We start from the raw sequence: 23,432 nt of genomic DNA on the forward strand, positions 1-23,432 counted from the left end.
CAGAAAAGAGGCCTCCGTGTGTGTGCAGAAGAAGGGATCTGTAGACTGTAAGCTCGGTATGGGCAGGAAATGCGTCTGTTATACTGTTATGTTGTAATAATAATAATGATGATGGCATTTGTTAAGCGCTTACTATGTGCCAGGCACTGTTCTAAGCGCTGGGGGGGGGGGGATACAAGGTAATCAAGGTTGTCCCACGTGGGGCTCACAGTCTTCATCCCCAAACCCCTCCCCCTGGAGTGTTTGCTTGCTTGTTTTTGTTTTTTTACACTGGTACGTAACAATTCATAGGATATTTGTTACTCACCGACTAGGTAGAGTTTATGTGTCTACAAGACTTTCTCCAAACAATGAAATTCTCCAATGCCCTGCTATGGGGCAAGGAAGATTCAGATGTCGGTGGTATCAGATATTTCTTTCTGCATCAGGTATTTAAGAGACATCTACAGACTGAGCCCCCCCTCGTCCCCCTCTCCATCCCCCCCATCTTACCTCCTTCCCTTCCCCACAGCACCTGTATATATGTATATATGTTTGTACATATTTATTACTCTATTTATTTTACTTGTACATATCTATCCTATTTATTTTCTTTTGTTAGTAGGTTTGGTTTTGTTCTCTGTCTCCCCCTTTTAGACTGTGAGCCCACTGTTGGGTAGGGACTGTCTCTATATGTTGCCAATTTGTACTTCCCAAGCGCTTAGTACAGTGCTCTGCACATAGTAAGCGCTCATTAAATATGATTGATTGATTGATTGATACAAGACTGTGTTGAAAATACAACTGAGACTTTTTCCTCTTGGCTGGGTCATCGCAACACTAGGTTAGGAAATATATGGACTGTGCTAACAGCCGTTGGAAAACGTTTAGTACATATTTACTATTCTTTTTATTTTGTTAATGATGCGCATATGGCTTTAATTCTATCTGTTCTGACGATTTTGACAGCTGTCTACATGTTTCGTTTTGTCATCTGTCTCCCCCTTCTAGCCTGTGAGCCCGTTGTCGGGTAGGGACCGTCTCTATATGTTGTCGACTTGTATTTCCCAAGCGCTTAGTACAGTGTTCTGCACACGGCAAGCGCTCAATAAATACGACTGAATGAATGAATGAAATAATCCCCATTTTACGGGTGAGGTAAATGAGGCTAGAGACGTTGTACTCTCCCAAGCGCTCAGTACAGTGCTCGGCACACCTTCAGCGCTCCAAAATGACGACTGACTGGGACTGGGAGGGGACGAGACGTAAGAAGCAGCACGGCTTAGTGGGTAGAGCACCGTCCTGGGAGGCAGAAGGTCCTGGGTTCTAATCCTGGCTCTGCCATTTGTTTCTGCGTGATCCTGGGCAAGTCATTTCAATTCTCCGGGCCTCGGCTATCTCATCTGTAAAATGGGGACGGAGACCGCGAGTCCCCTGTGGGACAGGGATTGTGTCCAACTTGATTTGCTTGTATCTACCAAACTCTTAATAGATGGGAAGCAGCGTGGCTCAGTGGAAAGAGCCCGGACTTTGGAGGCAGAGGTCGTGGGTTCAAATCCCGGCTCCGCCGATTGTCAGCTGTGTGACTTTGGGCAAGTCACTTCACTTCTCTGGGCCTCAGTTCCCTCCTCTGGAAAATGGAGATTAAGACCGTGAGCCCCCCGTGGGACAACCTGATCACCTCGTATCCCCCCAGTGCTTCGAACACTGCTTTGCATAGAGTAAGCGCTTACCAAATACCATCATCATTATTAGTAGTGTCTGCCACATAGTGGGCGCTTACATACCACAATTATTATTATTATTAATAGCAGTGTGAGCAGCGTGGCTCAGTGGAAAGAGCCCGGGCTTTGGAGTCAGAGGTCATGGGATCGAATCCCGGCTCCGCCACATGTCTGCTGTGTGACCTTGGGCAAGTCACGTCACTTCTCTGGGCCTCAGTTGCCTCATCTGTAAAATGGGGATTAAGACTGTGAGCCCCCCGTGGGACAACCTGATCACCTTGTATCCCCCCAGCGCTTAGAACAGTGCTTTGCATATAGTAAGCGCTTACCAAATACCACCATTATTATTATTATTAGTGTCTGCCACATAGCAGGCGCTTAAATACCACAATTATTATTATTATGAGAGAGGGCTGAGGAGCTGTAGCAGACCCCCCTCAGCTTCCTCCGTTCTGGGAGGGGGATTCACTGACCTCCCCTCCCTCGGGAACGTGATTTGCAACTCTTGTGAGGTCTAAGGAGGAATCTAGCAAGTCCCCTGGGTACTGGGGACAGCCCACCAGCGAAACTACCCTGTGGCCTAATGTCTCCTTGCAATTCAGAAAATGCAAACTGAACGATAACCTTTAGCGGGCTGACCAGAAGGACTCAGGCGAAGATTCTGGCAATCGATCGTATCGACTGAGCGCTTACCGTGTGCGGAGCACTGGACTAGCGCTCGGGAGAATACAATAATAATAATAATATTAATAATGATGATGGCATTTGTTAAGCGCTTACTATGTGCCAGGCACTGTTCTAAGCGCTGGGGGGGATACAAGGTAAGCAAGGTTGTCCCACGTGGGGCTCACAGTCTTCATCCCCAACCCCTTCCCCCTGGAGTGTTTGTTTGCTTGTTCGTTTTTTTACACTGGTATGTACAATTCACAGGATATTTGTTACTCATCGACTAGGTAGAGGTTATGTGTCTACAAGACTTTCTCCAAACAATGAAATTCTCCAATGCCCCGCTATGGGGCAAGGAAGATTCAGATGCTGGTGCTATCAGATATTTCTTTCTGCATCAGGTATTTAAGAGACAGCCAACAGAGGTGTTCCTCTGGTGGGGGGGGGGGGGCTATCATCATCATCAATCGTATTTATTGAGCGCTTACTGTGTGCAGAGCACTGTACTAAGCGCTTGGGAAGTACAAATTGGCAACATATAGAGACAGTCCCTACCCAACAGTGGGCTCACGGTCTAAAAGGGGGAGACAAAACCAAACCTACTAACAAAATAAAATAAATAGAATAGATATGTACAAGTAAAATAAATAAATTAATTGAGTCATAAATATGTACAAACATATATACATATATACAGGTGCTGTGGGGAAGGGAAGGAGGTAAGATGGGGGGGATGGAGAGGGGGATGATGTGCCGGGCACTGTCCTAACCACTGGGGCGCACAGTTTTGCTCTCCATTTTCCAGATGAGGTAGCTGAGGCACAGAGGCATTAAGTGACTTGGCCAAAGTCACACGGCGGACGAGTGGCGGAGCCGGGATTAAAACCAATGGCCTTCGGAGTTCCGAGCCCGGGCTCGATCCACTAAGCCACGCCGTTTCTCTAGCCTCACAGGCGCCCAGTACGGCGCGGGGAACTCACAGCCCCCAGGACGGTGTACGAACCACGGAGGTACTCGGGATAGCACCTGAACCGCGTGGGTTCAAATCCCAGCTCCGCCAGTTGTCAGCTGGGTGACTCTGGGCAAGTCACTTCACTTCTCTGGGCCTCGGTTACCTCAACCGTAAAATGGGGATTAAGACTGTGAGCCCCCCGTGGGACAACCTGACCACCTTGTAACCGCCCCAGCGCTTAGAACAGCGCTTTGCACATAGTAAGCGCTTAATAAATGCCATCATTATAATTTTTATTATTATTATAGTGTTCACGCCTCAGAGATACCCAGGACAGCGCGCTCAAACTTCATAGGCGCCCAGGACGGTGCTTGTACCTAATAGACACCCAGGACAGTGTTTGAACCTCGCAGGTACCCAGTGCAGTGCTTGAGCCTCATAAGCCCCCAGGACAGTCTTTGAACCGCACGGGCTCTCAGTCTGAAGCAGCCGGCACAGGGTTTGAGCCTCATAAAGCAGTCAGGACGGTGCTCGAACCTAATAGACACCCAGATAGCGCTTGAACCTCAGGGGCCCCCAGTACGGCAGAAGCAGCGGGGCTCAGCGGAAAGAGCCCGGGGCTCGGGAGTCCGAGGTCCCGGGTTCTAATCCCGGCTCCGCCGCTTGTCAGCTGCGTGACTTGGGGCAGGCCACCTCACTTCTCTGGGCTTCAGTTACCTCATCTGGAAAATGGGGATTAAGACTGTGAGCCCCGGGTTGCCTCAGTTACCTCATCTGGAAAACGGGGATGAAGACTGTGAGCCTGTGATGACCTCGTATCCACCCCAGCGCTTAGAACGGGGCTCGGCACATAGCAGGCGCTTAACAGATGCCATCGTTATTGTTATTCGAGTGTTTGAACCACACAGGCGCCCGGGACAGCGCTCGATTCTCACGGGCAGACAGGACGGTACCTGAAGCTCACAGGCTCCCGGGACATTGGCTGGCACGCATCTTGAGGTCCTCGCCGTAGGGGCCGTAGCTAAGCTCCACATTCAACTCTCCCCTCTGCCCCACGGCAGCAGCAAAAGCCTCAGCACGGGCAGGAGGGCACTGCCAGCTGCCTGTCTGGCCTTGCGTCCGGGGGGGATGCGATAGGAGGATGGGGGAAATACTACTCTCCGCCAAACCTGGGGCAGCCATCCCCCAGCGTCGAGGGGAACCGAGCTCACGGCGTAAATTCCGACTGTTTTTTACCTAATCGAACGATGAGCGGCCTGACTGGCGATCCAAAATTCTGCCCACGACAACCCACGCGGTTTCGAGTCGGACGGAAATCGGAAATGAGAGATCCGAACGATTTTCTCACTACTAAGGAATCTGGGCGTCGACAGGGCTTCTTCACACCACCCAAAGAAGAGAATGTGGAGATGCCAACTCGGGGAACAGGGTGAATCCATCCATTAATCGGAGTTAAATAATCCGATTTAACTGAGCCTTCTTAGCTCTGTTTCTTCCCCCCCTTCCCCACGACCCTGGCCCAAACTCCTTGCACTGGAATCGGTGACTACAATGACTGCAAACACGGTTCCTCAGAAGATCGACGTTACCAAGTCCACCCCGGCATTTGATTTACGCTGTCCCCAAAGCCGCATCCCAGACAATCCAACTCCAGCGCCACAATTAATCTCCACGATAAGAACAAATTGGGGTACTTTGGGTGATTCCAAGGAAGCACCCTAGAGAGCATCGACTCGCTGTGCAATAAGGTATCGATCCCGCCCTGGAACTGGAAATTCACCGAGGGCTTTTTTTTTTTAAAAAAAAGGTATGCTTTCTCCCCTCTTAAAAGAACATATTGAAAACCAACAAAGGAGAAATCAACTGAAGGATGTTCTCTGACATCCCGTAATACAGAGCGCCCGGTGTTCGGAAGCATCGCAGTTTGCCGCCCTGACACATGAGTCACGTCTGGGGAAAAACAGTCGGGAACGTATTCGTCATAAAACGCGATTCGCAAAAGGGAGGAGAGCAAACGGAAAGGGCACGTCTTCCAACCACAGAGGTCTGCTCAAATGCGAACCCAGGCTAAAATGGAACGTGAAGCATTCACCTTACCTGTGTAGTGCACCACACACGTCTGACCCTTCTTTGGAAATGTCCTTCCTGTTAAAAGCACAGAGATATAGGGTGTTAAAAATGTTCCCTTAACTGCCGAGTTTTCCTTCCTGGGAAGGTCTGATAGGCGGGGGCTCTGTTCTTAGTACAGTGCTTAGTACAGTGCTCTGCACATAGTAAGCACTCAATAAATACGATTGATGATGATGATCATTCAGGTCCCCTGCTTTTTCCCCTCACTTGCCGGGGCATTTTTTTTTTCTGCGTGCGTTACCCATGAAATCGCCTCCACCCTTCATATCATCTGTCCTCCGCACACGGCCGATTCGTTTTATGAAACGCCTCCTTGCTTTCCCCCATCCTTCTGTTCCCCACCCATTAGCCGGCGGATAACAAAATTTAACGGAAAAAAGACAAATCCCATCTCACGGTGTAAAAATCCAGTGTTCCACGTGAGAAAGGGAAGGGACTATTTAAAGCCTGTACCGATAAAGAGACGTTTAGAAACATTACAGCAAGTCACTGCTCTCCTACAAGCTCAAGGCCCTCGAAGATCCAACGATCCGGAACTGGGCTCTGCGCACATTGAACCCGAGAAGCGATACTTTGCCCTTGACTTTGGGGGGGAATGGTTTTTCCGGGATGAAGCGGGCACAGAAAAACGGAGAGCTCCGCTCCTCCAGCTCCTCCCTGCTTTTGATTCCATCCCTGGGTGGCAAGCGAGAGTCGCCCTGCTCTGCAAGCAGGATGGAGCAGAAAGGGAAGCAGCCCGGGATCCCAACCGCCTTCTTTCTAACTTCAAAATTCCACCCTGCGGTCTTTCGGTCGGCAAAATCCTCCTCCGTAGTGGATCTGGGCGCCTCGCCCGCGCTGACCCAAGAACCCCAGCTGCCGGGTGAGCGGCGAGCAACGACAACCGCTGCCGTCGTTCCAACTCGTCTTCCCTCTCCTTTCCGTCTTGAGGCAAAGATAAAAATAGCAGGGTTGCCTATCTTGAGTTAACTGGAGTTGGCTGCCCTGTTTCGCCGATGGCAGCAAACGGCCCCGAGTAACGGAAGCGTATTGCAAATGTGGCTGGGCTGCGGCATCTTGCGAGTGCTTCTTGTTCACGTTTCGACACTACTCCTTCGTTCACTCGTTCAGACGTATTTATCGAGCCCTTTCTGCGCGCAGGGCACCGTCCTAAGCGTTGGGGAGAGGACGACACAACGATACACAGACCCGTTCCCTGCCCACAACGAGCTTACGGTCGAGAGACTGTCTCAGCGGGTGCTTTCGGGGGAATCTCATGGCACGGAAGCCAGGCTGGGTGCGCATATCCTTTGTGGACATTCATTCATTCAATTGTATTTCAAAATCGTATTTCGATGTCAGAGACATCATCCCTTTGAATGGAATTTGCACCACCCCAGGATCTCTAAATTCAGGTAACCTGCCGCAAGCTAAGAAGTACCGCCCACAACTTGCAGAAGGGAAAAACGTCTTCCGAAAGGGAACGGGACTCGCTTACACCTCATCCCGGCAACAGGTACAGCTCGGCACCTGAGATGCCCCATTCTGTGATCTGCTGCTAAACCAAATTCCTCTTACGCTACAGAGTCACTCTGAGAACCCTATAAATGAGGAGGCTGACGCTTCTCTTGAACCTCTAAGGTCTACACCAGAAGGGCCATGGATTGTCGTGCCGTACTCTCCCAAGCGCTTAGGACGGGGCTCTGCACACGATAGGCGCTCGATAAATACGACAGCAGGAACGGCACCCAAACTGGGCACGGCTAAGCCGTCGGGAGCCCAAAGGGCTACCGAGTATCAAGCGCTTAGTACAGCGCCCTGCACGCAGTAAGCGCTCAATAAATACGACTGAATGAATGAGTGTCAGATGCCGCCGTGTCAACCCAACAGGACGTTTTAGCTCTCGAAGCAAGCTTTTTGAGAAAGACAAAAGTCATCGGCCAAAGCGCTCGTTATGGCAAAGTCTTCCCCCGCGTAAAGGCAAAGGAGGGATCATCTGGAGCCGCAGTGGATCTGTCAGGCCACGGTAACTTACCCTTCCAAATAACGAGCCCGGGACCGGGCGCCAGAGGACCTGGGTTCTAATCCCAGCTCTCGCCACCCGTCTGCCATCCGGCCTTGGGCGAGTCGCTTCACTTTGCCGGGCCTCAGTTATCTCATATGGAAAATGGGGATTGAGACGCGGACCGGGTCCGACCTGATTACTTTTAGACTGTGAGCCCACTGTTGGGTAGGGACCGTCTCTATATGTTGCCAACTTGTACTTCCCAAGCACTTAGTACAGTGCTCTGCACACAGTAAGTGCTCAACAAATACGACTGATTGATTGAATCTATCCCAGCCTGTATCACAGTGCCCGGCACATAGCGAGCGCTTACCAGGTACCATAAAAAAGCAAACAGCCATCCTTTAGGTAGAGCGATCGGCCCCCACCTGAGCCAGGGGGAAGGGAGCCCTGCCACATCCTTAGCCGGGTGACCAGGCGGAAAGAGCCCAGGGCTGGGAGTCAGGGACACCGGGTTCCAGTGCCAGCTTCGCCACTGGCCTGCTGTGTCGCCTGGGGCAACCCGCTGACCTTCTCTGGGCCTCGGTTTTCTCATCTGCAAAGTGGGGCTAAAATACCTGGCCTCCCAGCCACTAAGACCGTGAGCCCCAAGTGGGACAGACACTGGCGTGTCATCCGATAATCTTGTCTCTAACCCAGCGCTTGGCCCATGGCCAGGATTTCATAAGTAGCACTCTCATCAATAATGATTAAAAAAAGCCTTTGCCGCCCGTTCCCCATTGTGGGGTCCCACAGGAGTGGGACCCCACTAGCTAAACTAAGCTAAGCTGGCTCTCTTCCTCCCTTCAAGGCCCTACTGAGAGCTCGCCTCCTCCAGGAGGCCTTCCCAGACTGAGCCCCTTCCTTCCTCTCCCCCTCGTCCCCCTCTCCATCCCACCCATCTTACCTCCTTCCCTTCCCCACAGCACCTGTATATATGTATATATGTTTGTACATATTTATTACTCTATTTTACTTGTACATATCTATTTATTTAATTTTGTTAGTATGTTTGGTTTTGTTCTCCGTCTCCCCCTTTTAGACTGTGAGCCCACTATTGGGTAGGGACTGTCTCTATATGTTGCCAACTTGTACTTCCCAAGCGCTTAGTACAGTGCCCTGCACACAGTAAGCGCTCAATAAATACGACTGATGATAAATACGATCGATGATGAGTAATGGAGACCTTCCCTAAATCCTCATTCCCTCTTCTCCCGCTCCCTTCTTGGTCACCCTCGCCCTTGGATTTGCTCCCTTCACTCACCCCTCCCTCAGCCCCACGGCGCTTACGTCCATAGCCGTAATTCATTTATCTTAACGTCCGTCTCCCCCGGTAGACTGTAAGCTACTCGCGGGCAGGGGACGGGCTTTGGAGTCAGTGGCCATGAGTTCGAATCCCAGCTCCGCCAATTGTCAGCTGGGGGACTTTGGGCAAGTCACTTCACTTCTCTGGGCCTCAGTTACCTCACCTGTAAAATGGGGATTGGCTGTGAGCCCCCAGTGGGACAACCCGATCACCTGGTAACTTCCCCAGCGCTTAGAACAGTGCTTTGCACGGAGAAAGCGCTTAATACATGCCATCATCATTATCACCGACTCTGTTATACCGAGCTCTCTCAAGCGCCTAGTACAGCGCTCTGCACAGAGTAAGCGCTTAACAAATGCCATCATCATTATTATTATTGCCAACTGTTATACCGAGCTCTCCCAAACGCCTAGCACAGCGCTCTGCACAGAGTAAGCGCTTAACAAATGCCATCATCATTATTATTATTACCAACTCTGTTATACCGAGCTCTCCCAAGCGCTTAGCACAGCGCTCTGCACACAGTGAGCACTCGGTGAACGCAATCGATTGACATTGATTAAGCACTCGGTGCAGTGGCTTGAACTAAGCACTGTGAAAGAGTACACAAGTGGATAAATTAGAAAGGAGAATTGACTGCCTTCCCAGACTGAGCCCCCTCCTTCCTCTCCCCCTCCTCCCCCTCTCCATCCCCCCCCGCCTTACCTCCTTCCCCTCCCCACACCACCTGTATATATGTTTGTACGGATTTATCACTCTATTTATTTATTTATTTTATTTGTACATATTTATTCTATTTATTTTATTTTGTTCGTATGTTTGGTTTTGTTGCCTGTCTCCCCCTTCTAGACTGTGAGCCCGCTGTTGGGTAGGGACCGTCTCCAGATGTTGCCAACTTGGACTTCCCAAGCGCTTAGTCCAGTGCTCTGCACACAGTAAGTGCTCAATAAATACAATTGAATGAATGAATGAATGAATGAATGAATGACTGCAGTTGTCTGTGCCCAGCGGGCAGCTGCACCTAACCAGGATCAATCAGTGGCATTTACTGGGCGCTCACTACGGACTGTTACTACTGTACTAAGCGTCTGGGCGGTGTCCAACAGGATCAGCGGACACATTCCCCGCCCATAGCAAGCTGATAGTCTAGAGGGGCAAGCGACCAGAAACTCATCTCTCTCCCTCGGTCTGGACTCTAGACCGTAAGCTTATTGTGGGCAGGGAATCTCTCTGTTCTACTGCCGTATTGCACTCCCCAAGCGCCTGGTCCTGTGCCGTGCACACGGTAGGCGCTCAATAAATAGGACTGACTGATTGACCGGCACTGGCAAGGACCCATTCTGAGCCTGGTCAGACCTAATAACGTAATACTAATTGTGGTATTTATTCAGCGCATTCATTCATCCATTCATTCCATCGTATCGATCGAGCGAGCGCTGACTGTGTGCACGGCGCTGGACTAAGTGGCTGAACACACACACACACACACACACACACGCACACACGCACATCCACATATGCACAAGCACAAATAAATACACACACACACACGCACACAGACATCCACATATGCACAAGCACAAATACACACACACGCGCGCACATAGACATACACACATGCACAAGCACAAACAAATACACACGCACACACGCGCATCCGCCCAGACACCTAGATGCACACCTATCCCCGAACACCCATCTAGTCCATCCCATCGTGTCGATCGGGCGCTGTGCGCACAGCGCTGGGCTAAGCGGCTGAATAGACACACACAGACACACACACACACACACACACACAGACATGCATAAGCACAAATACACAGACGCCCAGACACACACTCAGACGCACATATTGATGAAGGCCCATCCAGTTCGTCCCATCGTGCGGATTGGGTGCTGAGTGTGCGCCCGGCGCTGGGCTAAGCGGTTGAACACACACACAAACACATGCACACATGCATAAGCACAAATACTCAGACACACACACACAGACATGCATAAGCACAAATACTCAGACACACACACACAGACATGCATAAGCACAAATACACAGACACACACACACAGACATGCATAAGCACAAATACACAGACACACACACACACACAGACATGCATAAGCACAAATACACAGATGCCCAGACACACACACAGACGCGCGTATCGACGAAGGCCCATCCGTTCGTTCCATCGTATGGATCAGGTGCTGAGTGTGCGCCCGGCGCTGGGCTAAGCGGTTGAACAGACACACACACACACACACACACACACACACAGAGACATGCACACATGCATAAGCACAAATACACAGACACACACACACACACACACACACACACACACACACACACACACAGAGACGCACATATCGACGAAGGCCCACCCGTTCGTTCCATCGTATGGATCGGGCGCTGAGTGTGCGCCCGGCGCTGGGCTAAGCGGTTGAACAGACACAGACACAGACAGACACACACACACACACAGACACGCACACATGCATATACACAGACACACACACACACACACACACACACACAGACGCGCATATCGACGAAGGCCCATCCGTTCGTTCCATCGTATGGATCCGGTGCTGAGTGTGCGCCCGGCGCTGGGCTAAGCAGTTGGACACACACACACACACACACACACACACACACAGACAGACACGCACACATGCATAAGCACAAATACACACACACACACACACGCATAAGCACAAATACACAGACACACACACACAGACGCACATATCGACGAAGGCCCATCCGTTCGTTCCATCGTATGGATCGGGCGCTGACTGTGCGCCGGGTGCTGGGCTAAGAGGTTGAACACACACACACACACACACACACACACGCACACACATGCATAAGCACAAGTACACAGACACACACACACACACACACACACACAGAAGCACATATCGACGAAGGCCCATCCATTCGTTCCATCGTAGGGATCGGGCGCTGTGTGTGTGCCCGGCGCCGGGCTAAGCGGTTGAACACACACACACACACACACACACACACACACACACCTATAGATCAGCAAACACGGCCCCCCCCCGGCCCCCAAGATGCCGCCGCCCCCCCGAGCCGTCTGCATGTGAGCGGGCCCAGCCCGGTGCCCTTGGGCGCCCAGCCCCGCGCGGTGCCCCCATCCGCCCACCCATCCATCCATCCACCCATCCCTCCCTCCCTCCCATCCCTCTCTCCCACCCATCCCATCCCTCTCCCCCCCCATCCCATCCCATCCCTCTCCCCCCCATCCCTCCCTCCCTCCCGCGGTCCCCCCCGGGGCGCTGACCGTCTCCCGGCGCGATGGTCTCCACCTCCACGCCCATCGCCGTCTACCCGGGCCCCCCGTCTTCGGGCCCGTCTCTGTCTCCCTGCCCCCGTGCCCGCCCGCCTGTGTCTCTGCCCCCGCCCCCGTGCCCGCCCCTCCGCCCCAAGGCCCACCCCCCGGGCCCCCCCCAGTCCCCCCCACCGCCTGAGCGCTGCCCGGGGTGGTGCCCGGCGCCGGACTAAGCGCCCGAGCTCCCCCGGGCCTCGGGCCCCTCGCCCGAACAAACGGGGTCGGAGACTGGGCACGCACAACGAGAAGACCGGGGCTCGGTGGGAAGAGCCCGGCCTTGGCAGGCGGAGGGCAGGGGTTCAGATCCCGCCTCTGCCAATTGGGTGACTTTGGGCGGGCCGCTTCACTTCTCTGGGCCTCCGTTCCCACCACTGTAAAATGAGGATTACGACGGTGAGCCCCCCGTGGGACAACCCGATCACCTGGTATCCTTCCCAGCGCTTAGAACAGTGTAGTGCACGTAGTAAGCACTTAAATGCCATCAGTATGATTATTGACCACTTACTGTGTACACAGCGCTGGACTAAGCACTCGCACTCCTCCGGGCCTCAGTTCCCTCATCTGAAAAACGGGCTTTAAGACTGTGCACACAATAATAATAATAATAATGGCATTTATTAAGCGCTTGCTCTGTGCAAAGCACTGCGCTAAGCACTGGGGAGGATACAAGGTGATCAGGTTGGTCCCACGGGCTTAAGACTGTGCACGCAATAATAATAATAGTAATAATGATGGCATTTATTAAGCACTTACTATGTGCAAAGCAGTGCTCCAAGCACTGGGGAGGATTCAAGGTGATCACGTGGTCCCACGGGTTTAAGACTGTGCACACAACAACAATAATAATTATAATAATAATAGATGGCGTTTATTAAGCGCTTACTATGTGTAAAGCACTGTGCTAAGCACTGGGGAGGATGCAAGGTGATCAGGATGTACCACGTGGGGCTCACAGTCAATCCCCATTTGACAGGTGAGGGAACTGAGGCCCGGAGAAGCGAAGCGACTTGCCCAAAGTCACACAGCTGACAAGTGGAGGAGCAGGGATTTGAACCCATGACCGTCGACGCCAAAGCCCGGGCCCTTTCCACTGAGCCACACTGCTTCTCCATGCCTGTAGTTGATTGATATTAACGTCTGTCTCCACCTCTAGACTGTGAGCACGTGGCGGGCAGAGACTGTGCCCATTGATTAGGTGGCACTCTCCTGAGCACCCACAAGCGCTCGATAAATAGGATCGACTGACTGACCGTGAGCCCCACGTGGGACCCCATTAGCTTGTCTCTTGCCCAGCAGGCCCACCTTTCCCCATTCCTCGAGAACCTCCCATCCCATCAGACAGAAACTCCTTACCACTGTACCTCGCTCTCACTGTACCTCGCTCTCGCCTGTCCCGCCGTCGACCCCCGGCCCACGTCATCCCCCGGGCCTGGAATGCCCCCAATCCCTCTGCCCCTCCGCCAAGCTAGCTCTCTTCCTCCCTTCAAGGCCCTGCTGAGAGCTCACCTCCTCCAGGAGGCCTTCCCAGACTGAGCCCCTTCTTTTCTCTCCCCCTCGTCCCCCTCTCCGTCCCCCCGTCTTACCTCCTTCCCTTCCCCACAGCACCTGTATATATGGATATATGGTTGTACATATTTATTACTCTATTTATTTATTTATTTATTTTACTTGTACATTTCTATCCTACTTATTTTATTTTGTTGGTATGTTTGGTTCTGTTCTCTGTCTCCCCCTTTTAGACTGTGAGCCCACTGTTGGGTAGGGACTGTCTCTATGTGATGCCAATTTGTACTTCCCAAGCGCTTAGTACAGTGCTCTGCACATAGTAAGCGCTCAATAAATACGATTGATTGATTACCATGGGCTTTCCGCTGAGCCACGCAAAGCGCACGGGCTTTGGAGCCAGAGGTCATGGGTTCAAATCCCGGCTCCGCCAATTGTCGGCTGTGTGACTTTGGGTGAGTCGCTTCACTTCTCTGGGCCTCAGTTACCTCATCTGTAAAATGGGGATGAAGACCGTGAGCCCCCCGTGGGACAACCTCATCACCTTGTAACCTCCCCAGCGCTTAGAACAGTGCTTTGCACATAGTAAGCGCTTAATAAATGCCACCATTATTGTTATTATTATCTACTAGACTGCCGACCCGGGTGCCTGGACGAGAAACCACGTCCTCTCCCTTCCGCTGCTTTTCTCCCGCTGAAACTGAGAACTGTAATCCGCCCTTGCCTCTCCATCCAAACTGCCGCCCCATTAATCCAATCACTTATCCCATCCCACCTTGATTGCTCCATCGGCCTCCTGGCTGACCTCCCTGCCTCTCATCTTCCCCCACTCCGGTCCATACTTCACTCTGCTGTCCGGGAGGTCAACGTTTTTTCTACCGAAACTGTTCAAGTCCACGTTTCCCTGCTCCTCGACAACCTCCAAGTGGTTGCCCATCCATCTCCACATTGAACAAACTCCTCACCCTTGGCTTTCAAGCAGTCAATCCCCTTGCCCCCTCCTACCTCTCCTCCTACAACACACTTTGCTCCTCTACAGCTCACCTCTTCACCATCCCTCCATCTCGTCCGTCTCGCCACTGACCTCTCGGCCTGGAGCGTCCTCCCTCCTCATATCCGACAGACAACCGCTCTTCCCACTTTCAAAGCCTTCTTGAGGTCACGTCTCCTCCGGGAGGCCTTCCCTGACTAAGCGCTCCTTTCCTCTTCCGTTCCCTTCTGTGTTACCCTGACTCGCTCCCTTTCTTCACCACCACCCCCCAGCCCGACAGCACGTGTGTCCATATCTGTAATTGATTTATATTAAGGTCTGTCTCCCTCTCTAGACGGTAAGCTCGTTGTGACTGGGAATGTGTCCGTTTACTGTTGCGTTGTACTCACCCAAGCACTTGGTACAGTGCCCCCCACACAGTAAGATCTCAGTAAATTCAATCATTCAATCGTATTTATGGAGCGCTTACTGTGTGCAGAGCACTGTACTAAGCGCTTGGGAAGTACAAATAGACAACATAGAGAGACGGTCCCCACCCAACAGTGGGCTCACAGTCTAGAAGGGGGAGAAAATATAAATAAATATAACTGACGACTCCATAAGTGGAAAACTGTGTGTGTTGTGGGGGAGGGCCCTGTGTGGGTTATACGTATAGATATATCTATCTATCTATAGATGTATGTGTGTGTGTGTGTGTGTGTGTGCACACGCGCGCATGCACACTAGTGGTTTAAAACGGGCAATCCAAAAAGAAACGATAACACTTCATGGTCACTACTGGATTTGGAGTTTACAGAATCCCGTGCATTGAACTTCCAGACCGCAGGATAATTGCCGTGATCCACGTTGCATTTTGGGAAGGGAGGTCAACCATGAATAATGACTGAAACACCACGAAATCTTCCATAATCCCACCAGGCAATTTCAAATGATATACGGAAATCATGAAACACACACACACACACACTATTAAAATCCTCCTCACTCCAACATCAGCCTCAAAGGTCTCCATGTGGCAATAATAATAATATAAGCAATAGCGACGACAGCAGTAATAATAGCACTTGTTGAGGCCTTACTATGTGCTAAGCACTAGGGTAGAAACAGGACGGGGCTCCGGCCCAGCACGGACCAAAGAGTGACCACCCACCCTGTGAGACAGACTGGGAATTGGGGGCCCGGGCCCGGCAACGGCTGGGAGGTCAGTGAGACGGCGAGGAAAGGAAAAAAGTCCTACTTTTGGTCTCGGTGGGGGTAGAAACTTCAGGGAGCCCAGCCAAAGCCAAGGGTTTGCCCAAGGAGACGGTAACTGAAAGCAGTGGCCCACTGGCTGCTGGCGACGGCTGCAATCAAACAGTGAACGGATGCTATTTCTTCATCGCTGACCGCGTGCAGATCGCTGTATTAAGCGCTTGGCAAAAGTCCCATGCGACAGAGTCGGTAGACGTGATCCCCGCCCACAAGGAACTTGCAGGTTATCCTTCAGCTGACCTTCTCCTGGGCTGCTACTCAGTTCCACCTTAATCATTCTCATTCATTAAACGGTACTTATCGAGCGCTTGCCGTGTGCGGAGCGCCGTACTAAACGCGTGGGCGAGTATGATGCACCGATAAACAGACACGGTCCCTATTTCTGTCTTGACAGCGCGTGTGGGTTTATCCGTGTATTTATGGGAGAACGTGGGGTGGCTCGGGGAGGGCGTAGGCCGGCCGCGTCCGCCTCCGCCTCTCGCTCTCCCCTTTCCTGTCCTTCTCCTACTCGTTTTCAAAAGCTCCGCCCCCTCCGGAAATCGAGGTCGCTTCAATTATTCCACTCTTCACCTTTATCCAAATATAAAAGATACCCCCCTAATGCTACTGCAAAACCACCTTGGGGATGCGAATGACTTAGTGACGTGAAAACGGTAACTTACCCCAGAGTCCACAAAGACTCAAAATCTGTCCTCATCCTGTTCTCATCCTATCCCGTCTGGACTACTGCACCAGCCTTCTCTCTGATCTCCCATCCTCATGTCTCTCTCCACTTCAATCCAGACTTCATGCTGCTGCCCGGATTATCTTTGTCCAGAAACGCTCTGGGCATATTACTCCCCTCCTCAAAAATCTCCAGTGGCTACCAATCAATCTGCGCATCAGGCAGAAACTCCTCACCCTGGGCTTCCAGGCTGTCCATCCCCTCGCCCCCTCCTACCTCACCTCCCTTCTCTCCTTCTCCAGCCCAGCCCACACCCTCCGCTCCTCCGCCGCTAATCTCCTCACCGTTAGGCCTCGCTCTCGCCTGTCCCGCCATCGACCCCCGGCCCACGTCATCCCCCGGGCCTGGAATGCCCCCAATCCCTCTGCCCATCCGCCAAGCTAGCTCTCTTCCTCCCTTCAAGGCCCTGCTGAGAGCTCACCTCCTCCAGGAGGCCTTCCCAGACTGAGCCCCTTCCTTCCTCTCCCCCTCGTCCCCCTCTCCGTCCCCCCCGTCTTACCTCCTTCCCTTCCCCACAGCACCTGTATATATGTATATATGGTTGTACATATTTATTACTCTATTTATTTATTTATTTATTTTACTTGTACATTTCTATCCTATTTATTTTATTTTGTTGGTATGTTTGGTTCTGTTCTCTGTCTCCCCCTTTTAGACTGTGAGCCCACTGTTGGGTAGGGACTGTCTCTATGTGTTGCCAATTTGTACTTCCCAAGCGCATAGTACAGTGCTCTGCACATAGTAAGCGCTCAATAAATACGATTGATTGATTGATTGATTGTCCTGAGGTTTGCCCAGTATTGCCTGGAGAGGAACGGGTCTGGCCTTGCGTCCGCCCTTCTTCTTCTCCGCGGGACCGCCATCCTCTACCACTCGCTCTCTGCTGGCTCCTCCCCTTCTGTTTTCAAACACATCCACCTCGCCCCTATTCTAAAAAAAAAAAGTACTCCGGCCCCCAATTCGGCCATCACCCCCACGATCACTCCCCTCGCATCCACGCCCGGACTTCTTGAATGGGTCACGTAGACGCGCGCTCTCGTCGCTTTCTCGCCTCCAACTTCCTTCTCGACCCGGTTCCCGATCCTGTTTCCACCCGCTGCGCTCCGCTGAGACTGCCCTCTCCAAAGTCGACGGTGACCTCGGGCCGACAGACTCGGCTCCATCCCGGTCCTCATCGTCCTCTCGACCGCTTCCGACGACGAGGACCGTTCCCCTTCTCCCGGAAAGGCCGTCTAAGCTTTGGCATTTCTGACAACGTCCTCGTAGCACAGCGCTCGACCCATTTTAAGGGCTGAACGAAAGCACACCCACCGACCGTTTCTTTGACGAGCGCTTACCGCGTACAGCATCCTCATCAATTGTATTTATTGAGCGCTTACTGTGTGTAGAGCGCTGTACTAAGCGCTTGGGAGGGACAAGTTGGCAACATATAGAGACGGTCCCTACCCAACAATGGGCCCACAGTCTAAAAGCAGCCCGAACTGAGTTCTTGAGAAAGTACTATAGAGCTGGGAGACGTAACCTCTGCCCTCAAAGAGTTTACGGTTCCAAACCCTCGCCTTTCTCTCCCGACACAGTTGATCATCATGATCTGTTAAGGGTTTGCCGTGTGGCGGGCACCGGGGCCGGCACGTGGAACTCGCAGTCAAAGAGGGTGGGGGAATGGGCATTTTATCCCCATTTTAAGGACGAGGAAACTGGTGCACGGAGAGATTAAGTGACTTACCCAAGGTCACGCAGCAGGCAAGTGGCAGAACCAGGACTAGCACCTGGGTCTCCTGTCTCCCGGGCTTGCGCTCACTCATTCCAGTGTTCCCTGTCTCTCAAGTCGTAGCCTTCTCCGACTCCTATAACCTCCGCGTTCACCGAATCCCGTCGGTTCTTTCACCGTAACGTTTCTTGACTATTCCCCTCTTCTACATCCAGGAACGTGCCTGCTAATTCTGTTGTATTGTCCTACCCCAAGTACTCGGTACAGTGCTCTGCACGTAATAAGCGCCTAGCCTGGCTTAGTAATAATAATAATAATAATAATAATAATGGCATTTATTAAGCGCTTACTATGTGCAAAGCACTGTTCTAAGCGCTGGGGAGGTTACAAGGTGATCAGGTTGTCCCACGGGGGGCTCACAGTCTCAATCCCCATTTTTCAGATGAGGTAACTGAGGCCCAGAGAAGTGAAGTGACTTGCCCAAAGTCACACAGCCGACAGTTGGCAGAGGCGGAATTTGAACCCATGACCTCGGACTCCAAAGCCCGGGCTCTTTCCGTTGAGCCACGCTGCTTCTCCGAGCACGGGCTTGGGAGTCAGAGGTCATGGGTTCAAATCCCGCCTCTGCCAACTGTCGGCTGTGTGACTTTGGGCAAGTCACTTCATTTCTCTGGGCCTCAGTTACCTCACCTGTAAAATGGGGATTAAGACTGTGAGCCCCACGCGGGACAACCCGATTACTCTGTATCTACCCCAGCGCTCGGCACATAGTAAGCGCTTAACAAATACCATCGTTATTATTACTATGGATTGAGCACTTTATCCCGGCACTCAGAACGGCATTTGACACCTACCAAGCCCTTAACAAATGCCATTAAAAAAAAAAGCAGCCGATGAGGACGGCAAAAAGTTTATCGACGTGTTTCGTGCGGCCTTCGGACTGACGTCCGTCTGCGCTAATCCCATCCTAAATGCCGGAGACGTAGCTCCTGAGCGAGAGCTCGAGATGCAGTCCTGAGCAGGCGGGCCGAACACGTCAACAGAAGGTTCAGTTGCCCATCATAATCATCAATCGTATTTATTGAGCGCTTACTATGTGCAGAGCACTGTACTAAGCGCTTATCGCACAGTAAGCGCTCAGTAAATACCATAATACCGTCGATTGATTGGTTGATGCGATAACCACTGTGGGATATAATAATAATAATAATGGTATCTGTTAAGCGCTTACTATATGCAAAGTACTGTTCTAAGCGCCTGGGGCGATACAAGGTGATCAGGTTGTCCCACGTGGGGCTCACGGTCTTAATCCCCACTTTACAGATGAGGGACTGAGGCACAGGGAAGTGACTTACCCAAGGTCCCACAGCTGACAAGTGGCAGCGCCGGGATTCGAACCCGTGACCTCGGACTCCCAAGCCCGGGCTCTTTTCACCGAGCCACGCTGGATATCTTTCCTGGAAAGGTTCTAGGCAGATGAATACTGAATCGCGTAACTGACCAGCTGGGAGGACAGACGCTAAAGCACTTGGGGCTGACAACCGGGGTGGAAAAAGGCTGAAGTCATGTTCCAACTCGAGCCCAACGCACAGCACCTGTTCCAACTGCATCTACCGGCTTAAGGCGACAGATGTCCCGACTCAAGCCCGGCGTTCGTTCCTTCCATTATATTTACCGAGCGCTTGCTGTGTGCAGAGCGTCGTACTGAGCGCTTGGGAGAGTGCACAGTACAGATGGACACATCCTCTGCCCACGACGAGCTTACAGTCTTGGAGGTTGGCGGAACACACACTGCCTTTTCCAATAGTATCTGACGGGAATGTGCGGCGGTATAGGAGTTTGGCTACTTGGGCGGCGCGCCCTTGCCAAACGCTGTTAAAAACAATGACCTCTGAGGTTCGCTGGCCTGGCCGATGCGGTGTTTGGAAAGCTGGAACAGCTAAGGCTCTGGAAGGAGAGATAAAGATCGATGTCTGCCGTGCTGCTGCTGTCGGCCCCACGCTGCTACAGAACCGTGACGCGGCCACCAGACTACTGGCGTGTCGATCGAACTTGACCGTTTACTACATCCATTTACTACCAGCGCTTAGTACAGTGCTCTGCACACAGTAAGCGCTCAATAAATACGACTGACTGATTGATCAGCACTGTCTGTAGCGTTGTGGGATCCGAGGCACAGAGCTGACGCCCGTCGGCCCTCCTCCGGACCGGATGAACGGTAAAAAGATGCCTTTTACGGAGAGTTTAGAATTGGAGCCCACTGGTCTGACAGCTGCAGTTTTCTCCCAGTGTTGCAGATGGTGATGATAACAACAACAATGATAATAATAACGGTATCTGTTAAGCACCTACTATGTGTGAGGACCTGTACTGAGCATTGGAGTGGATACAAGCTCATTCATTCATTCATTCATTCAATGAACGCAGAGCAGAGCACTGGACCGAGCACTTCGAGAAGCAGCGTGGCTCAACGGAAAGAGCCCGGGCTTTGGAGTCAGCGGTAATGGGTTCAAATCCCGCCTCCGCCAATTGTCAGCTGTGTGACTTTGGGCGAGGCACTTCACTTCTCTGGGCCTCAGTTACCTCATCTGTAAAATGGGGGTTAAGCCTGTGAGCCCCATGTGGGACAACCTGATCACCTTGTAGCCTCCCCAGCGCTTAGAACAGTGCTTTGCACATAGTAAGCGCTTAATAAATGCCATTGGAAAAAAAAAAAAGTCGGCAACATCTAGAGAAGGTCCCTACCCAACAACGGGCTCACAGTCTAGAAGGGGAGACAGAAAACAAAACAAAACGTGTGGACAGGTGTCGAAACCGTCAGAATGAAAAGAATTATAGCTATATGCGCATCATTAACAAAATAAATAGAATAGTAAATATGTACAAATAAAATAGAGTAATAAATCTGTACAATCGGGATTGGACACAGTCCCTGTCCCACGTGGGGCTCCCAGTCCCGATTCCCCTTTTACAGATGAGGTAACTGAGGCACAGAGAAGTTAAGCGACTTGTCCGAGGTCGCCCAGCAGATAAGTGTGGCGCCAGGATTAGGATTCATTCTCCCAGGCCCGTACCCCGTCCACTACATCATGCTGCTGGATGCCAAGATGAAGTTAGTCACATGCTTGGAAATGCCCTTCTTCCTACTCTTCCTGTGTCACTTCCAAAAAAGGGAGCAATTTACTTTGTCCTCCTTAAGGAGCAATGTGAAATTTTTGTACGTATTTATTACTCTATTTATTTATTTTACTTGTACATATCTATTCTATTTATTTTATTTTGTTAGTATGTTTGGTTTTGTTCTCTGTCTCCCCCTTCTAGACTGTGAGCCCACTGTTGGGTAGGGACTGTCTCTCTGTGTTGCCGACTTGTCCTTCCCAAGCGCTTAGTACAGTGCTCTGCACACAGCAAGCGCTCAATAAATACGATTGATTGATTGATTCTCAGATTCCCACGTCTGAGGCTGAACTGTACTGCGTTTCCGAGTGAAATAAACCGTCAGGAGAATCCGTGGGCTCGCCATTTCTGGAGTCCTTGGGATGGCTTAACGTCGTCTTTCCAGGACTCGGATGAACTTCCTAGGTACCGTTCGCATGTCGGAGTTTTGGGGCTGCAAACGTTTTATCATCATCAATCGTATTTATTGAGCGCTTACTATGTGCAGAGCACTGTACTAAGCGCTTTAGTTTTAGAGGCAGCAAGGAAGACTCCAAGGAAGAAAGGTTAGGGGCTTCCTTCCAGTGTGAAGGAACCCTGGACCAGAAACTTACCTTCTCTGTGGCTCAGTTTCCTCATGTAAAACTGGGATTAATTTCCTGTTCTCCCTCCTTTTGAGACTGTGAGCCCTATGTGGTACAGGGGCAGGATCTGATTATTTCGTTACAACCCCCGGGCCTGGCACGTAGCAAGAACTTACCAAATGCCATTATTATTATTTTTTTCCGGCTTGTGTCTTAAAAATTTTGCTCTTCATTCAGCTCCAAAACTAGGTCCGGAACCCAGGAGCCCCCAGTTCCCAGCCCTCGGGTCCCTACCCTGAAACGACGCACCTCTCTTTGCTAAAGGAAAAACAAAGACTAGGAGCTCCTTGTGGGCAGGGGGCATGCATAATAATAATAATAATAATATTGATGGTGTTTGTTAAGTGCTTACTATGTGCCAGGCACTGTACTAAGCGCCGGGGTGGATACGAGCAAATCGGGCCGGACACAGTCCCCGACCCACGTGGGGCTCACGGTCTCGTTCCCCATTTTACAGATGGGGGAACTGAGGCACAGAGAAGCGACTCGCCCAAGATCACACAGCAGACGAGCGGCGGAGCCGGGATTAGAACCCATGCCCTTTGCTCTGCTAGGCTATGCTGCTTCTGTGGTATTTATTGTCCTTCCCCAACTTCTGAGTGAGTACAATGCTTTGCACACGGGAAATGCTCGAAAAATAATAATGATGGCATTTATTAAGCGCTTACTATGTGCAAAGCACTGTTCTAAGCGCTGGATAAATACCACTGATTGATTGATAAATAAAAGGAAATCGTGAAATGGCTCAAAACCGGGTTGTGGGTGCTAGATCGGATTTTACATTGACCTCATAAGGTAGAAGCATTTAACTGTACAAATCTGAGACGGGCACGAAGGAGTTAGCAGGATCATGTTCCATTACACTCCATCTCCATTTTATTGAGATTTTAGGAGGGGATGGGAAAATAGCTTACTTGATTAACTGAAACCGTGACTATTTTCAGACCTTAGAGGCTGCCTCGATAAATCACCCGCAGCGAGTGTACATCAAAAACACTTCGTTTGCTATTAGAAGACTTTGGAAAATAAAGTTATGAGGAAACTGGAAAAGAAAATGAGAGGGAATTAATGGGGGTGGAGAGGAATTAAGTCAGCCAGGCTTCAACACGGTCTCCTCTGGATCGAGAGCAGAGTTTTTAAGACACAAGCAGGAAAAAAATAATAATGATGGCATTTGGTAAGTTCTCGCTACGTGCCAGGCCCAGGGGTTGTAATGAAATAATCAGATCCTGCCCCTGTACCACACAGGGCTCACAGCCTAAAAAGGAGGGAGAACAGGAAATTAATCCCAATTTTACATGAGGAAACTGAGCCACAGA

The 23,432-nt window shown here is 51.3% G+C and overlaps 1 protein-coding gene across 5 annotated transcripts in view; it reads right to left on the reverse strand.

Annotated features, from left to right (window-relative positions):
- FKBP1B (FKBP prolyl isomerase 1B) overlaps positions 1-23,432 on the reverse strand; it is a 104,908-nt gene that overhangs the window by 34,175 nt on the left and 47,301 nt on the right. The window contains exons 1-2 of one of the 5 annotated variants that reach the window (XM_038750923.1): positions 15,865-15,952; positions 5,419-5,466 (exon numbers count right to left, since the gene is read on the reverse strand). Coding sequence is in view for 1 of the 5 variants with exons in the window: in XM_038750917.1 (XP_038606845.1) it covers positions 5,419-5,466; positions 12,086-12,122 (85 nt within the window). In the remaining 4 variants the exon portion in view is untranslated. Of the gene's footprint in view, positions 1-5,418; positions 5,467-5,931; positions 6,596-7,465; positions 7,488-12,085; positions 12,162-15,864; positions 15,953-23,432 lie in introns of those variants that run through there. The other 4 variants (XM_038750917.1, XM_038750924.1, XM_038750920.1 and 1 more) reach the window with 4 other exon arrangements.

The sequence above is a fragment of the Tachyglossus aculeatus genome, chromosome 9, assembly GCF_015852505.1.
Source record: "Tachyglossus aculeatus isolate mTacAcu1 chromosome 9, mTacAcu1.pri, whole genome shotgun sequence".
NCBI classification, from domain to species: Eukaryota; Metazoa; Chordata; class Mammalia; order Monotremata; family Tachyglossidae; genus Tachyglossus; species Tachyglossus aculeatus.